The sequence below is a fragment of the Geotrypetes seraphini genome, chromosome 5 (assembly GCF_902459505.1).
Source record: "Geotrypetes seraphini chromosome 5, aGeoSer1.1, whole genome shotgun sequence".
In the NCBI taxonomy this organism is placed as follows: domain Eukaryota; kingdom Metazoa; phylum Chordata; class Amphibia; order Gymnophiona; family Dermophiidae; genus Geotrypetes; species Geotrypetes seraphini.
Window position 1 is genome coordinate 113,337,138 of NC_047088.1, and position 13,844 is coordinate 113,350,981.

The following is a 13,844-nucleotide window of genomic DNA, read 5'->3' on the forward strand; positions in this document are numbered from 1 at the left end:
AATTTTGGGAAGTGCCATTTTTAGCACATTTTTGGTGCAAATTTGGGTCCGGTGGCCATCTTGGATTTTCAGGGATCTATTTTTCAACTTTTCCCTGCTTCTTCAAAATTCAAATTTTTTCCAGGAAAACTGATGGGAGGGAGTCCTCTTGGTCTCCTAGTATGGATTCATTCCAATTTTGTGTGGATTTGCCACTTTTAGAGTGTCCTTGTGCCATGCGCCATGTGCCATGCGGTCAGCCTTCCTTTCGCAGAAGCAGGTGATAACACGCTCAGCTAGTCTGTTGGAGCAGCTGCCTTTACATTCGGGGCTTGGTTCTGCAGCTTCGTCGAACTGCTGCAATACGGACCCTCCATTTAAGGGTGACGCTATGTCCCAGGGTCCAGATGCCTTCTCAGAAATCGGTAGATTTTTGTGGTCCGAGTTTCAGTCTAGGGGCCCAGCTGCTAGGTGCTCTTCTGTTCCCTCTGTGTTGTCTCTGAGCGACAGATTGTCCTTGAGGATATCAGCTTCTCTGCATGCTCAGGCTGTTACTTCTTTACAGCCTATTAAGAGGGCTTCAGCAGTGGATCCGGACCTTTGCTGATCATTTATTGGATAGTGCTGCACTGCACAGATTGGGGGATCCAGATTTGGATTCCTGGAGATGATCCAACTTTTGTGCTCTTGCTTAAGTTTGCAGCGCTGCCTGATCTGATTGCTAAGTGATTACAGGCGTTGTGCTTGGGGGGCCAAGCCTGCTCCTTCTACTTCTTCCTCCTGGCTTTGCAGCATGCACTTACAGTCTGCAATCTTTCCATGGCATCTGGATAAGAGTTTCATAGTTACGGAACAGTTTGACTCTCCAGAAGGACCTTTGCAGAATGCTAGAGCTATGTCCCGCTTGTATCCTTTGGTATATGTCTGTCAGCAGCTGTTGGGGTAACCCAAGGTGGATTCCCTGGTCGCTCAGGTAACCCGGCGCACTTCATTGCCTAGTGCTGGTAGAGTGGTATTGAAGGATATGCAGAATTGCCAGGTAGATACTTTAGGATTTGAAACTGATGTGGCAATGTCTTTAGTGATGCGATAGAGACTGAATTGGTAGAGCCTCCTCCTCAGCTTCTGATGGCTGGGATGGACTACATGGCAGATGGTTTGTAGGACTTTTTGAAAGTGCTGGCAAAGGTGTCAGTGTATTCTATTTCAGCCCGCTGAATGCTTTGGGTTCAGCAGTGGCCTGGGGATACCACCTCAAGGCAACTCTAGCTCAACTGCCTTTCATGGGGCAGTTTCTGCTTGGAAAAGGGCTGGATGACCTCATGAATTCGATAATGGTTCGTCATCCAAAGACCCTGCCAGATAGTATAGCGAGACCCAGGGGTTCTTCGCATTCCCTTTTTATGGCTCCCGACAGAATTTTTGTGACTACATACAATATTCTACTTCCTCGTCGTACAGGTCCTTTCAAGGTTCCAAGGGTCGGTATGCGGACTACAGGCGCTCTCAGCCTGCCTCTGCCCATCCTGCCCGGGAAACACAATGACGCCAGGGAGCCGAGGGCCCCTCTGTGGATAGGGGGGGTCGGTTCTCATAGTTTCCGCCTTCCTGGATGCGCATTATAGCAGACCAGTGGGTCTTGGAAATTATTTGATCTGGCTACAAGCTACAATTTGCCCAGCCACTGACAAGAGTGGTTCATGATTTTCCTGTCGTGAGGCCTTACAAAGCTTGCAAAGTCCAGGTTACGGTTCAGCACTTGCTGGATATTCGCGCAATAGAGCTGGTGCCAAGCGACCTTGCAGGCTCAAGCAGATACTCTGTTCAATTTATTGTGCCAAAGAAAGGATCGGAAGATTGGAGACCTATTCTGAATCTTCAACATGTGAATACGATCTCAAGATTCCTCGGTTCCGGATGGAGACCATGAAGTCAGTCACTGCAGCAGTGACTCTGGGGGAGTTTATAGCCTCCCTAGATCTTATGGTGGCGTATTACACTTTACCGATTAGCATTTTTCCAGCTCATTGCCAGCTCCTGAGGTTTCATATGCTGAATTGGCATTATCAGTTTTTGGTTCTGTCCTTTGGTGATGGTGGTTGTGGTGGCTCATCTGAGGAAGATGGGGTTGCAAGTTTGCCCATATCTAGACAATTGCTTGATCAGAGCGTCCTCGTTAGAAGAGGGGCACGCCACGGTGGTAAAGGTACTCAGGGAGCTGGAAGACCTAGGCTGGATTGTCAACTTCAAGTAGAATCTTCTAATGCCCACGCAGTCCCTGGAATACCTGGGAATTCTGTTCAATACTGCGGCGGGCCATGTTTACCTGCCCGAGGCTCAGAGACAGATGCTATGTGCACAGATTTCAGAGCTATTGAAGGAGTCGGAGCCTTTAGACTAGAACTACCTGTAGGTTCTGTGCTCCACGGTGGCTACGCTGGATGTGGTCCTTTGGGCGAGGGCATGCATGTGTCCTCTTCAGCAGGCATTGCTCTCTCCCTGGGTGCCTCACTGAGATGCATTAGAGATGAAACTGTCATGGACTTTGGAGGCCAGAGCAAGCATGAAGTGGTTAATTCGCCCTCAGTCGCTCTGCTAGAGTGTTCCGTTACACATTGACTCCTGGATTGTGGTAACCAGCCTTTGGGGCTGGGTGGCTCACTCCGATCTAAACTAAACTAAACCTTAGGTTTGTATACTGCATCATCTCAACATTCGCAGAGCTCACACAGTTAACAAGAATTAGGGTGGAAAGGAACTCCAGTGGAGGGAAAGATGAAAAGGAAATTTAGAGGACTAGAGTAAACAGAGAGGGAGGAAGAGTTACAAGCAGGCACAGAAGTACCACCCTAGATTTCTGGGACTGCTTTTGTATGCCCCTACTGTCCAGAATGACACACCTATTGCACTAGAAAAGATATTAGGTAAGAACCTAATCTCTTTTTAAATATTCTTCTTTTCTACCTATGTTGTCTGGGCATTTTTTTTCTTCCTTATTGAGCTAGTCCAAGTTTCATTTCCACTTTCGTGGTGTCAGTCTTCACCAGGTTTGTCTTTCCATTTATCTCTTATCTTGTCGTTCTTCCTTTCCTTCTCTACATCTACCTTTGATCTTTGCTTTTGTGTTGCCACCCCCACCCCACTTTTCTCTCTTTATATCTGCCTGTTTGATTTTCCCCTCATTCTTTTTTTTTTCTCTCACCCTCTAGAATTTGGTTCTTTTCCAACTCTAATGTGTCTACCAACTTTTCCCATTTCTTCTCTCCCCTCTACAGCACTCCTATTGCAGGCTGTCTCTCTCTCTCCTCAATTTCAAGTTTCAAGTTTTATTAGGATTTTTATATACCGCCTATCAAGGTTATCTAAGCGGTTTTACAATCAGGTACTCAAGCACCTATGTATCTTTATAAAATAGCCTCAAAAAGTCAGAATTGCAAAACATCTGAAACAGATGTAAATATATGCATATGATGATTGAATGTTTATGGCATTGCAGAGACATTTTTCTGTGCATTTTGGTTGTATTTGTGTATATGGTCATTTTTAAACTGCCTGGGTTTAGGTAGTGGTTTATATATTTTTTAAAATAAATAAATATGTGGGTGAAGTGCATGTGTATTTTATAAACTACATGTATGCTTCATGACTCTGCCCATGCCCCTCCAGTATGATCCTCAAACACGTTTACATGGGATTCACATAAAAGTATGCACCGTGCTGAGACCATATATACTTTACACATATAACCCACAGGGTGCTTTATAATAGATTTTTTATGCACACAAAACAGGGTTTGCACATGAAAACTCCTTTGTAGTGCCACTATAAATTCCTATTTGTTTAAAATTTATCTTTCCTTAGTGGAGTTGGTTTAGAGTTGTTCTGAAGATGGTGCTTAAATTTATATGGACACTAAATTTTGGCCACTCTTCATATAACCCTTTCTATGTGGTGAAATATGTGTATATTCAGCAGGTAAACTTGTTCATTTACTGTTGCTTTGTGTAGATAAATTGTTTGTGCTAAGCTACATAGCTGGCCTGGTGTTGAAAATTGATCTCATGGTGTGTGATAACTAATGCGGTTCTTATTTTTAGGGTGATCCAGGAGTTGGAGTGAGGGGGTCTCCAGGTCTACCTGGACCCCCAGGTCCTCCTGGACCTTCTAAACATGACAAATTGGTAAGTTATGTAATAGAAATAATAGACCTGCACAGTCACCGCCAAAAAGCTGAAGTCTGATACATGGTATGAATCACTATGGGTCTCTTAACCCCTGCAACTGGATCACTTGGTCTCCACTATTACCGCTTTATGTACTACAAATTAAGGATATTTTTCAAGTAGACATGTGAAGGGTATTTCTATAAAGAGATGCCTATTTTTAAGCATAAAGAATGTGCCTATTTGGAGCCTATTCTGTAAAGAAAACTAGCAGCCTACTTCTCATTATAGAATATTAGTGTGATAGGTCTAAAATGTGTCTATATTTTATGCATGATCATTTTCATTAGCCATAGAGCAGGTGTAAATGCTTGCACTTAGATCATTAAACAGGAAAAACTCAGGTAGTTACCTAATACAGTAAAACCTTGGTTTGCGAGCATAATTCGTTCCAGAAGCATGCTTGTAATCCAAAGGACTCGTATATCAAAGCGAATTTCCCCATAAGAAATAATGGAAACTCAGACGATTCGTTCCACAACCCAAAAACTTTAATACAAAATACTATATGTACTTGTATTGCAAGACCTCGCTCATTTAGAACAGTCACTCCACTCCTGCAGCGTCAGAGAGAGAAGAACCATTGGCTTAGTTGTGATGATGTGACACATGCATACTGTATGTGCTCGTATTGCAAGACCTCGCTCGTTTAGAACAGTCACTACACTCCTGCAGTGTCAGAGGAGAGAAGAATCATCGGCTCAGTTGTGATGTGTGTACTGTATACTGTATGTACTTGTATTGCAAGACATTGCTTGTATATCAAGTTAACGTTTAATAAAATGTTATGCTTGTCTTGCAAAACGCTTGCAAACCAAGTTACTTGCAATCCAAGGTTTTACTGTAATTAAATTCAAAAATGTATAAACCACCAGTTGCCAAAGATACCAGCAACGGCCTTGGTTTTCTAGAGCAGGAGCACTTTAAGCTTCACAAGCAGAAATGAATTAAAGAAGCTACAAGTTTACAGCACGAATGAACTTTCAATACAGCACTTTAAAGCACTAGTGCACTTTTTAAGATAAGTACTTTTTCTGTTGTCTGTGTTCCAAAATGAATTGTTAGTTAATCTATTATGAATTAGAAGATCTAAATTAAATGAATTCTAAGTTAAAACATTTAAAAAAAAAAATAAGTAATGAATTAAATGAATAAATTAAAGTTTGTAGTTTAAAAGGTAGGGAGGGTGAGCTCAAGCCGGTGATGTAAGCAGGAGCAAAAGAACATTATGGTTTGTCTCTCTGAGAAAACCCGAAATGGGTGTATCTCCGTAATTTGAGGCTTGTTCCCTTATTTACAAAATCCTTTCAGTATCATTTTGGCAACTGGTGGTGTATACAATTTTGCCTGTAAATGTGCACATTGCCCCTGTTGGCATATACTTTGCAGGTTGATGCTATTAAATATTAGCATATATTTATAAAATAATGCATAACCTTAAAATTATCATTTACATGCATATATGGCAGCATATACTGATGGGAATAATGGTATTAAGTAGGATATAGGGAAGGCCATATACCCAAATATGTGTGAGACACCCCTTAACCTGGGATACCTGAAGAAAAGGAGAAAGACATCAATAGAGATAAAATATGAAGCTGAAAGAGAAAATACTTTTAAGGGTTACAGTAAAACAAAGAATATTGTAATATTACTGGTAAGTGTTAACTTTTAAAGGTTTAAAAGTTATATCCTGTCCCAGCTATATCCCAGCTATATCCTGTCCCAGTGACAGAATAGAGGAAATGCCATGTTTACTGACCTAATTCCTAGAACAGGGAACAAGTCACTAACACATTGTTATAAGATGTCCAATGAATTGAAATAGATGATAGCCTACATGTAAACCCTATACACTTTTCCCTCCGTATTCGTGATTTCGATTATTTGCGGTTTTTAGATTTATGGCTCCTCCCCCAAATTATGTCATCCATGATTGCAGAGAAAAATTTTGGCGCGTTTTCCCAAGCACTGATTCCCAGCATGCACAGACAAAATCGCTGATTCCCAGTGTGCACAAGACAAAATCGCTGATTCCCAGTGTGCACAGACAAAATCGCTGATTCCCAGCTTGCACAGCTTCACCGTGTATTGCCTCTCCTTCAGGAACAGGCAAGGTCTCCCTCCATGGCTACAAAGCGCAAGACTTCAAGTGCTATTGAAAGTGCTCCCAAGAGGGGAAAAAAAAGTGAAAACCTTATAAGAAAAGGTTGAATTATTGGATATGCTTCAGAGACTAAAGTCATCCTCCACTGCTGCTCGGCATTATGGCATTAATGAGTCTATGGTTAGGTACATAAAGAAGAATGAAAAAGCAATCCATGAAGCTGTTGCAGCAGCTACTCCTGCAGGTTCGAAGGTATTACATGTTGTGCGACATGCCAATCTCTCTCATATGGAAGCTGCAACATTTCTGTGGGTGCAGGATTGCTACAAGAAGAGAATTCTGGTAGACTCTGTGATATAAGAGGAAAGGCAAAGTCTTTGTATAATAACTTGAAGAGAAGGGAAGGTGGATTGTGCTCTTATGCCATGGAGGAGACAGTTGTGAAGCCCTCACATTTGCAGTATACTTACCATCTGAAAGCCAGGACTTCTCGTAATACTGATGGAGTTATTTATTTGATCTCCTGTTCATTTGGCCTTTTTTATATAGGCCACTCAGTACGGGCTATTAAGGTACAGATTGGAGAACATCTTAGTAAAATTTGAAGGGGTGATACAGCAGTTCCTCTGATGGCACATACTGTTCCTCAAGGGAGCTCACAATGGTTTACATGAATTTATTCAGGTACTCAAGCATTTTCCCTGTCTGTCCTGGTGGGCTCACAATCTGTCTAATGTACCTGGGGAGATTAAGTGACTTGCCCAGGGTCACAAGGAACAGTGTGTATTTGAACCCACAACCTCAGGGTGCTGAGGCTGTAGCTTTAACCACTGTGTCACTCTTTCCCTTCATAAATTAGAAATATGATCCTCATTTGTGAGACCAGGGTCTAGGAAATGTCTAGTACTTTTGATGGTTTATCACTTAATACTGTAACAGAGTTTAATACTATAGAAGAAACTCAGTCTCCAATCTTATTAATACAATCTGAGATCTTATCAGTGATGGCTAACATTTTTAAATTTACTTTCTATAAAGAGTCTCTTGAAAATCCAATAAATAATCTTAATATATCTTTAAATTCACTGGAATTATTAAAAGAATAGCAGCATATGATAATATATATTCCCCCATTAGATTAACATTTTTGTAAAGAGCTCATAACAATATTAAAAAGCATTGAAGAAATTGGAAAGCTCTGAGGTTTCCACAAAAGAATTCTAGTTCTTAGGAAAAACTGTTCTTTAATATACAACAATTCCAATTCACTAAAAACTTTGTAAACCAATTGAGGATTGCTCTTCTTATACTTAACTTACATAATTCATCAAATACCCTAGTGCATATTTGCTTAATATGTGGAAAAGAACCATCGTTACACAAATAATGACAAGACATTCAGGAAAGCATTACCTTGGGCAAGAATATAACCAAACACCGGAAACAAAAATCAGAATATATTAGATCACAATATAAAACAGAGGTAAAAAACTTAAAAAGTTTAACATTTTTCCAAAGACCTCAGTTAATCGTGTAATTCTTTATCTTTTTCTGTCAGGTATTTATTTCAAACCTGCAACCTTAAAGCTATAATAAAAAAACTAGTCCCAATGTATTCAAAGTACATTTAAGTCAATTAATTCTTGCTTCATCAAAGAATGCAAGAAGTTAAAAAGCAGAAGTTATTTTCATTTTGTACTTAATACATTAAACTGATTTTCGCAGTCACAATTTCTTAATCCCAGAATATTTTTAATTATTATTTTTATTTTTGGTAAGACAGAGATCAAAAAGACTTCTTGAAATGTGCTCCTAGGGAGGTAGCAGCATTAAACTTCAGACCATCAGTTAGACAGTTACTTCCAACCAATAAATATATAATTATAGGTTACATAGTTATTGAGGCTTAAATAATGAGAGAGGATATGTCTTCATCAAGTAATTTCCTGTTAGAGTGTTATACTTCATTTCCCAGAATTCTCAAACACTAATGACATATAGAAGCTGAGTTCTTCTAACAGATTAAACTAACTAACAAATATCTAAACTAACAAAAAAAAAATAATTTTTTTTTGAAAATGGCAGGAAGAACAAGAAGCAACAGGGCTACAATCACAAGACCGGCAGCCCAATCACCAAAAGGATTCAGGGGATGGCCACGGTCTACGTACAGACGGAAGGAGAGCCAGGACGGAGGACAGAGGTCTCTGTACAGACCGAGGTCATCCCCAAGCAGATGACTAAATTCTCCAAAGAGACAGAAGAGATGGATCAGCTAGACGGAGACATCCTTGCAGGAGCTAAGGATCTTGAGAGAGGAGGTAAAGCGCTTGAGAAGCATCTGAGAGGACAAGGCCTTCATCGACGGAGTCATCCAGGAGTTGTCCCAGGTCACCAAGCAGGAGCCAGACAAGACCATCCTCAGGACGCCCAAACTGTCCGAACCTGCAACCCTGAAACCAACGATTGGGGTACAAGAAGAGGCTGGAGACGCTGACTCCTGGCAGCTGGTAACTTCCTCCACCGGCAAATGTAGAAGACCTTCTTCCTCTTCTTCTGTCTCTTTCTCTCATTCACAGGGCAGTTTAACATCGATCCCACTAATCACCTTGAGGAGCAGATTCCAGCTGTTACAGGAGGAACCTGCCAATGAAGTACAGGAAGTTATCTACCAGACGGTTCTGGTTCCGGAGACAACAGATCAGCTCCCCCCAAAGAAGCACAGAGTGGTAGTCATTGGGAATTCCCTGATGAGGGGCACCGAGGGACCAATTTGCAGACCAGATATGCAATCAAGAGAGGTTTGCTGTCTTCCAGGAGCCAGGATCCGAGATGTAACCACCTGCCTAGACAGACTTATCAAGCCCCATGACCACTTCCCCATGCTTCTCATCCACGTTGGAACGAACGACACTGCCAGGAACACCACGGAGAACATATCTGTAGACTTTGGAGCCCTGGGTGAGAAGCTGAGGAGAATGGAAGCCCAGGTGGTATTCTCCTTGATCCTCCCAGTGAGAGGCAAGGGGAGAGCCAGGGAGTATCGTATCCAGAGGACAAACAACTGGCTGCACGGATGGTGCAGGGAGATGAACTTGGTGCAGAGAACATGAACCATGGAGAGGTGCTGCAAGGACTACAGGGACCTGACGGACTTCACCTGACCAGAAGGGGAAAGAACGTCTTTGGACACTGACTAGCTCACCTACTTCGTAGGGCTTTAAACTAGGTAAGTTGGGGGAGGGTACCCACTCACGTGCTGGCACAAGTAAACCAACTTGGCAAGGCAAATTGCCAATCCATTTCTGAGTCCAAGGTAAGTACACACTGCATTTCGGAGTCAAAGGTAAGTACACACATTGCAAACAGCATTATAGGAGTCCAATTAGCTCAAGCAGGAATATCTACACAGAGACATAGCAAATATAAGGTATGGAAGGCTATGTACGTTAATGCCCACAGTTTGGGCAATAAGATTCTGGAATTAGAGACGGAAATGAGGAACGCCGATCTAGATGTGGTGGCGATATCCGAGACTTGGTTCACGGACTCCCATGGGTGGGATATGGCTATACCGGGATACAACTTACTTCGGCAGGATAGATAGGGCATCAAAGTTACCAAAATCACAGATGTCAAGTACACCGGGGAATCCCTTTGGGTGAATTTGGCTAGGGGGAAGGACAAATGCCTGTATCTTGGTGTAGTATACAGACCTCCAAGACAACAGGAGGACATGGATATAGAATTAGTCAAAGACATTGAGAATATCACTTTGCGTGGAGACACAGTATTGTTAGGAGACTTCAATATGCCTGATGTGGATTGGAACAAACTTTCCACTGCATCCAGCAGCAGCAGGAAGCTATTAACCTCTATAAAGGGAGCAAAACTCAGACAAATGGTATTAGAGCCCACTAGGGATCGGGTGATACTAGACCTAATACTCACCAACGGAGAAAATGTCACAGAGGTCTTGGTAGGCGATACGTTGGCTTCCAGTGACCACAACATGATATGGTTCAACCTCAGAAAAGGTTTCACTAAGTCAAGCACATCAACCAAGGTCCTCAACTTTAAGGGCACAAACTTCGAAAGCATGGGAGATTTCATCCATCGGGCACTGCAAAACCATGCCGAAACAGATAATGTAGAGGTAATGTGGTCAACTCTGAAATCAACCTTATATGAAGCAACCAAATGTCAAATCAGTAAGTAAACGGCGTAGAAACAATAGACCGCAGTGGTTCTCTGAGGAGATCTCAGACCTCATAAAAAAGAAGAAAAGAGCGTTCATCCTCTACAAACTATCAGGGAAGCGAGAATCCAAGGAAGACTATCTGGCCAAGTCAAAAGCGGTCAAAACAGCAGTCAGGGAGGCCAAACTCCGAATGGAGGAGAACCTTGCGAAGAACATCAAGAAGGGTGATAAATCCTTCTTCTGGTATATTAGTGACAGAAAAAGAAACACAGATGGGATAGGACACCTTAGGAAACCCAAAGGGAACTATGTAGAATCGGACTCGGACAAAGCCAAACTTTTAAATGAATACTTCTGCTTGGTCTTCACTTGCAAGGCGCCGGCATCCGGCCCTCAGCTGCCGACGAGGGAAAACTCGGAAGACCCGTTTCAAAATTTCGAGTTTACGCCCAGCAGTGTCTACGGGGAGCTATCAAGACTCAAGGTAAACAAAGCTATGGGACCAGACAAACTACACCCCAGGGTGCTCAGGGAGTTGAGTGACGTCCTGGCGGAACCGTTATCCGCGCTTTTCAATCTTTCCCTAAGTACAGGAAGAGTCCCGTTGGATTGGAAAATGGCTAACGTCATTCCATTCCAGAAAAAGGGATGCAGGACGGAGGCTGAGAATTATAGACTGATGAGTCTCACATTGATAGTGAGTAAACTTATGGAAACACTAATCAAACGCCAATTGGATACGATCCTGAACGAGGAGAATCTACGAGATCCCCATCAACATGGTTTTACGAAGGGAAGGTCCTGCCAGTCAAATCTGATCAGCTTCTTTTACTGGGTAACAAGAAAGTTGGATATAGGGGAGTCCCTGGACGTCGTGTACTTGGACTTCAGCAAAGCATTTGATAGCGTCCCACACCGCAGGTTATTGAGCAAGATGGGTTCGATGGGACTGGGTGAAACATTAACCGCATGGGTTAGGGACTGGCTTAGAAGTAGACTTCAGAGGGTAGTGGTAAACGGTACCCTCTCCGATACGACGGAGGTGATCAGCGGAGTGCTGCAGGGCTCGATCTTGGGCCCGATCCTATTTAAAATCTTCGTAAGAGACTTGGATGAGGGGCTTCAAGGTAAAATTACATTATTCGCCGATGATGCCAAACTATGCAACATAGTAGGCAACTGCACAACAGATGAAAGCACAGTGCCCAACAAAAGCTCAATGCCCGACAATATGACGCAGGACCTACTCCTGCTGGAGCATTGGTCAAAGACTTGGCAACTAAGTTTCAATGCCAAAAAATGCAAGGTCATGCACCTTGGCGGCAAAAATCCATGCAGGACTTACACCCTAAATGGTGAGATCCTAGCAAGGACTGTAGCAGAACGTGACTTGGGGGTGATTATTAGCGAAGACATGAAGACTGCCAATCAAGTGGAGAAAGCTTCATCCAGGGCTAGACAAATCATGGGCTGTATCCGTAGAAGTTTCGTCAGCCGTAAGCCCGAGGTCATAATGCCGTTGTACAGATCCATGGTGAGACCCTATCTGGAATACTGTGTACAATTCTGGAGGCCGCATTATCAAAAAGATGTGCGGAGAGTTGAGTCGGTTCAGCGAATGGCCACCAGGATGGTCTCAGGACTCAAGGATCTCTCGTATGAGGAACGACTGGGTAAGTTGCAGCTGTACTCACTCGAGGAACGCAGAGAGAGGGGAGACTTGATCGAGACATTCAAATATGTCACGGGCCGTATCAAGGTGGAAGAGAATTTCTTTTTCCTTAAAGGACCCACGGCAACAAGAGGGCATCCGTTGAAAATCAGGGGTGGGAAATTTCATGGCGACATCAGAAAATATTTCTTCACCGAAAGGGTGGTTGACCGCTGGAATAATTTTCCACAACAGGTAATTGAGGCCTGCAGCGTACCAGATTTTAAGAAAAGATGGGATTGGCATGTGGGTTCTCTTCATGGAGGTAGTTAGAGGGTGGGCCATTAGTGTGGATAGACTAGATGGGCCGTGGCCCTTTTCTGCCGTCATTTTCTATGTTTCTATGTTTGTTCATAAACTTCATTTTGTCCCAAGTGCAGCAGAGCAGACAAGCATTAGCATGCCAGTTCTAAGAGTATATCATTTTCTTACCCATTCATACCATTTTGCTGTGAAGAGGCTGATTGACAGGAAGCACTTGTGGGGAAAAGGGAAAGCATGCTATCAATCAGCCTGTCAGCTTTGACTAAAAGCAGAGGAGACAGAAAACTTCTTGGAATTTTAACCCTCAGTAGTAATGAAAAAGATCTAACAATTTAAGTTGAGTGCTCAGAGAGGAATTTTTCTGAATGAAAAGTGCACTGATCTTCCACATTCCTTTATAGTTTTTTTCTCTGCACTTTGTCAGCCTTGGTTGTGATCCCTCCTAAAGCTGCTTTAATCAGAATCTCAAACACTCAAGGAGTTGAGAGTGTTGACAAAAGTAGAAGCGGAGAAAGCCTTGGATCCTTGGTACATACTACCTTATGCCTTATACAGAGATCTCAACCTGTCTCTTGTTCTATCTTTTTTTCTCAAACCACAGCGCCTTCCTCAAGCTGGCACTTAAACATAAATCTCTCATTTCTGTGCAGTCTCCTGCCACACATTCACTAGCTATGTCTCTTCCCATTTCTTGCCTGGCTCCTCACGGAAATCATGCTGTTTATGTGAAACCTTATTCTTATTAATTCCCTCAGGTATCTGATGCCATCAAGATATGGGCATGACTCTTAACTTTACCCCAATCGGTCAAAGCCACAGTAATCCCGTGGCTTTTCTTAATATATCCTGCTGCTTCTCTTAATATTTCCTGCATGGACAAGTTTCATAACCCTCAGCCTTTTCTTCCATCTCTGAAGGAGACCAAGGGGAAAAAAACACTAACTGACACAGTTTATAGTTTAATCATTTAAGTCCTTGGAAGTTCTTGCTGTTCTGGTAACTGGTAGAATGCCAACCAAGAATCTTCTCAAATTACAAGTGATTGGCCATCTTATTGTGTTTATGACATCACTTAATTCATTATTAAACATACGTAGTTGGTACATCTTCCAATTAAATTCCAGCACTATTACTTCATTAAGATCCAGTGATAAATTGCATACTCCAGCATATTTTTTTTGGTTAGTTTCAATCACATGATTTCTTGCAATCTTATTTCATTAGTAACTTTCCCTAGCAACAATAATGACTTAGTTATCACATGCTATTTAGTTTTGCTCCTTTCAGCAATAGAGGGGTTGTTCACACTGATCTGTTCACATGCTCTAGGACTTAGGCACTTCCTGTATTCTGTTA

General features: G+C 42.4%; 1 protein-coding gene across 1 annotated transcript in view; it reads left to right on the forward strand.

Annotated features, from left to right (window-relative positions):
• Nucleotides 1-13,844, forward strand: part of COL18A1 (collagen type XVIII alpha 1 chain) — a 585,697-nt gene that overhangs the window by 294,338 nt on the left and 277,515 nt on the right. Inside the window, exon 11 of the mRNA XM_033945055.1 lies at nt 4,077-4,160. Within this exon, the coding sequence (XP_033800946.1) occupies nt 4,077-4,160 (84 nt within the window). The remainder of the gene's footprint in view (nt 1-4,076; nt 4,161-13,844) is intronic.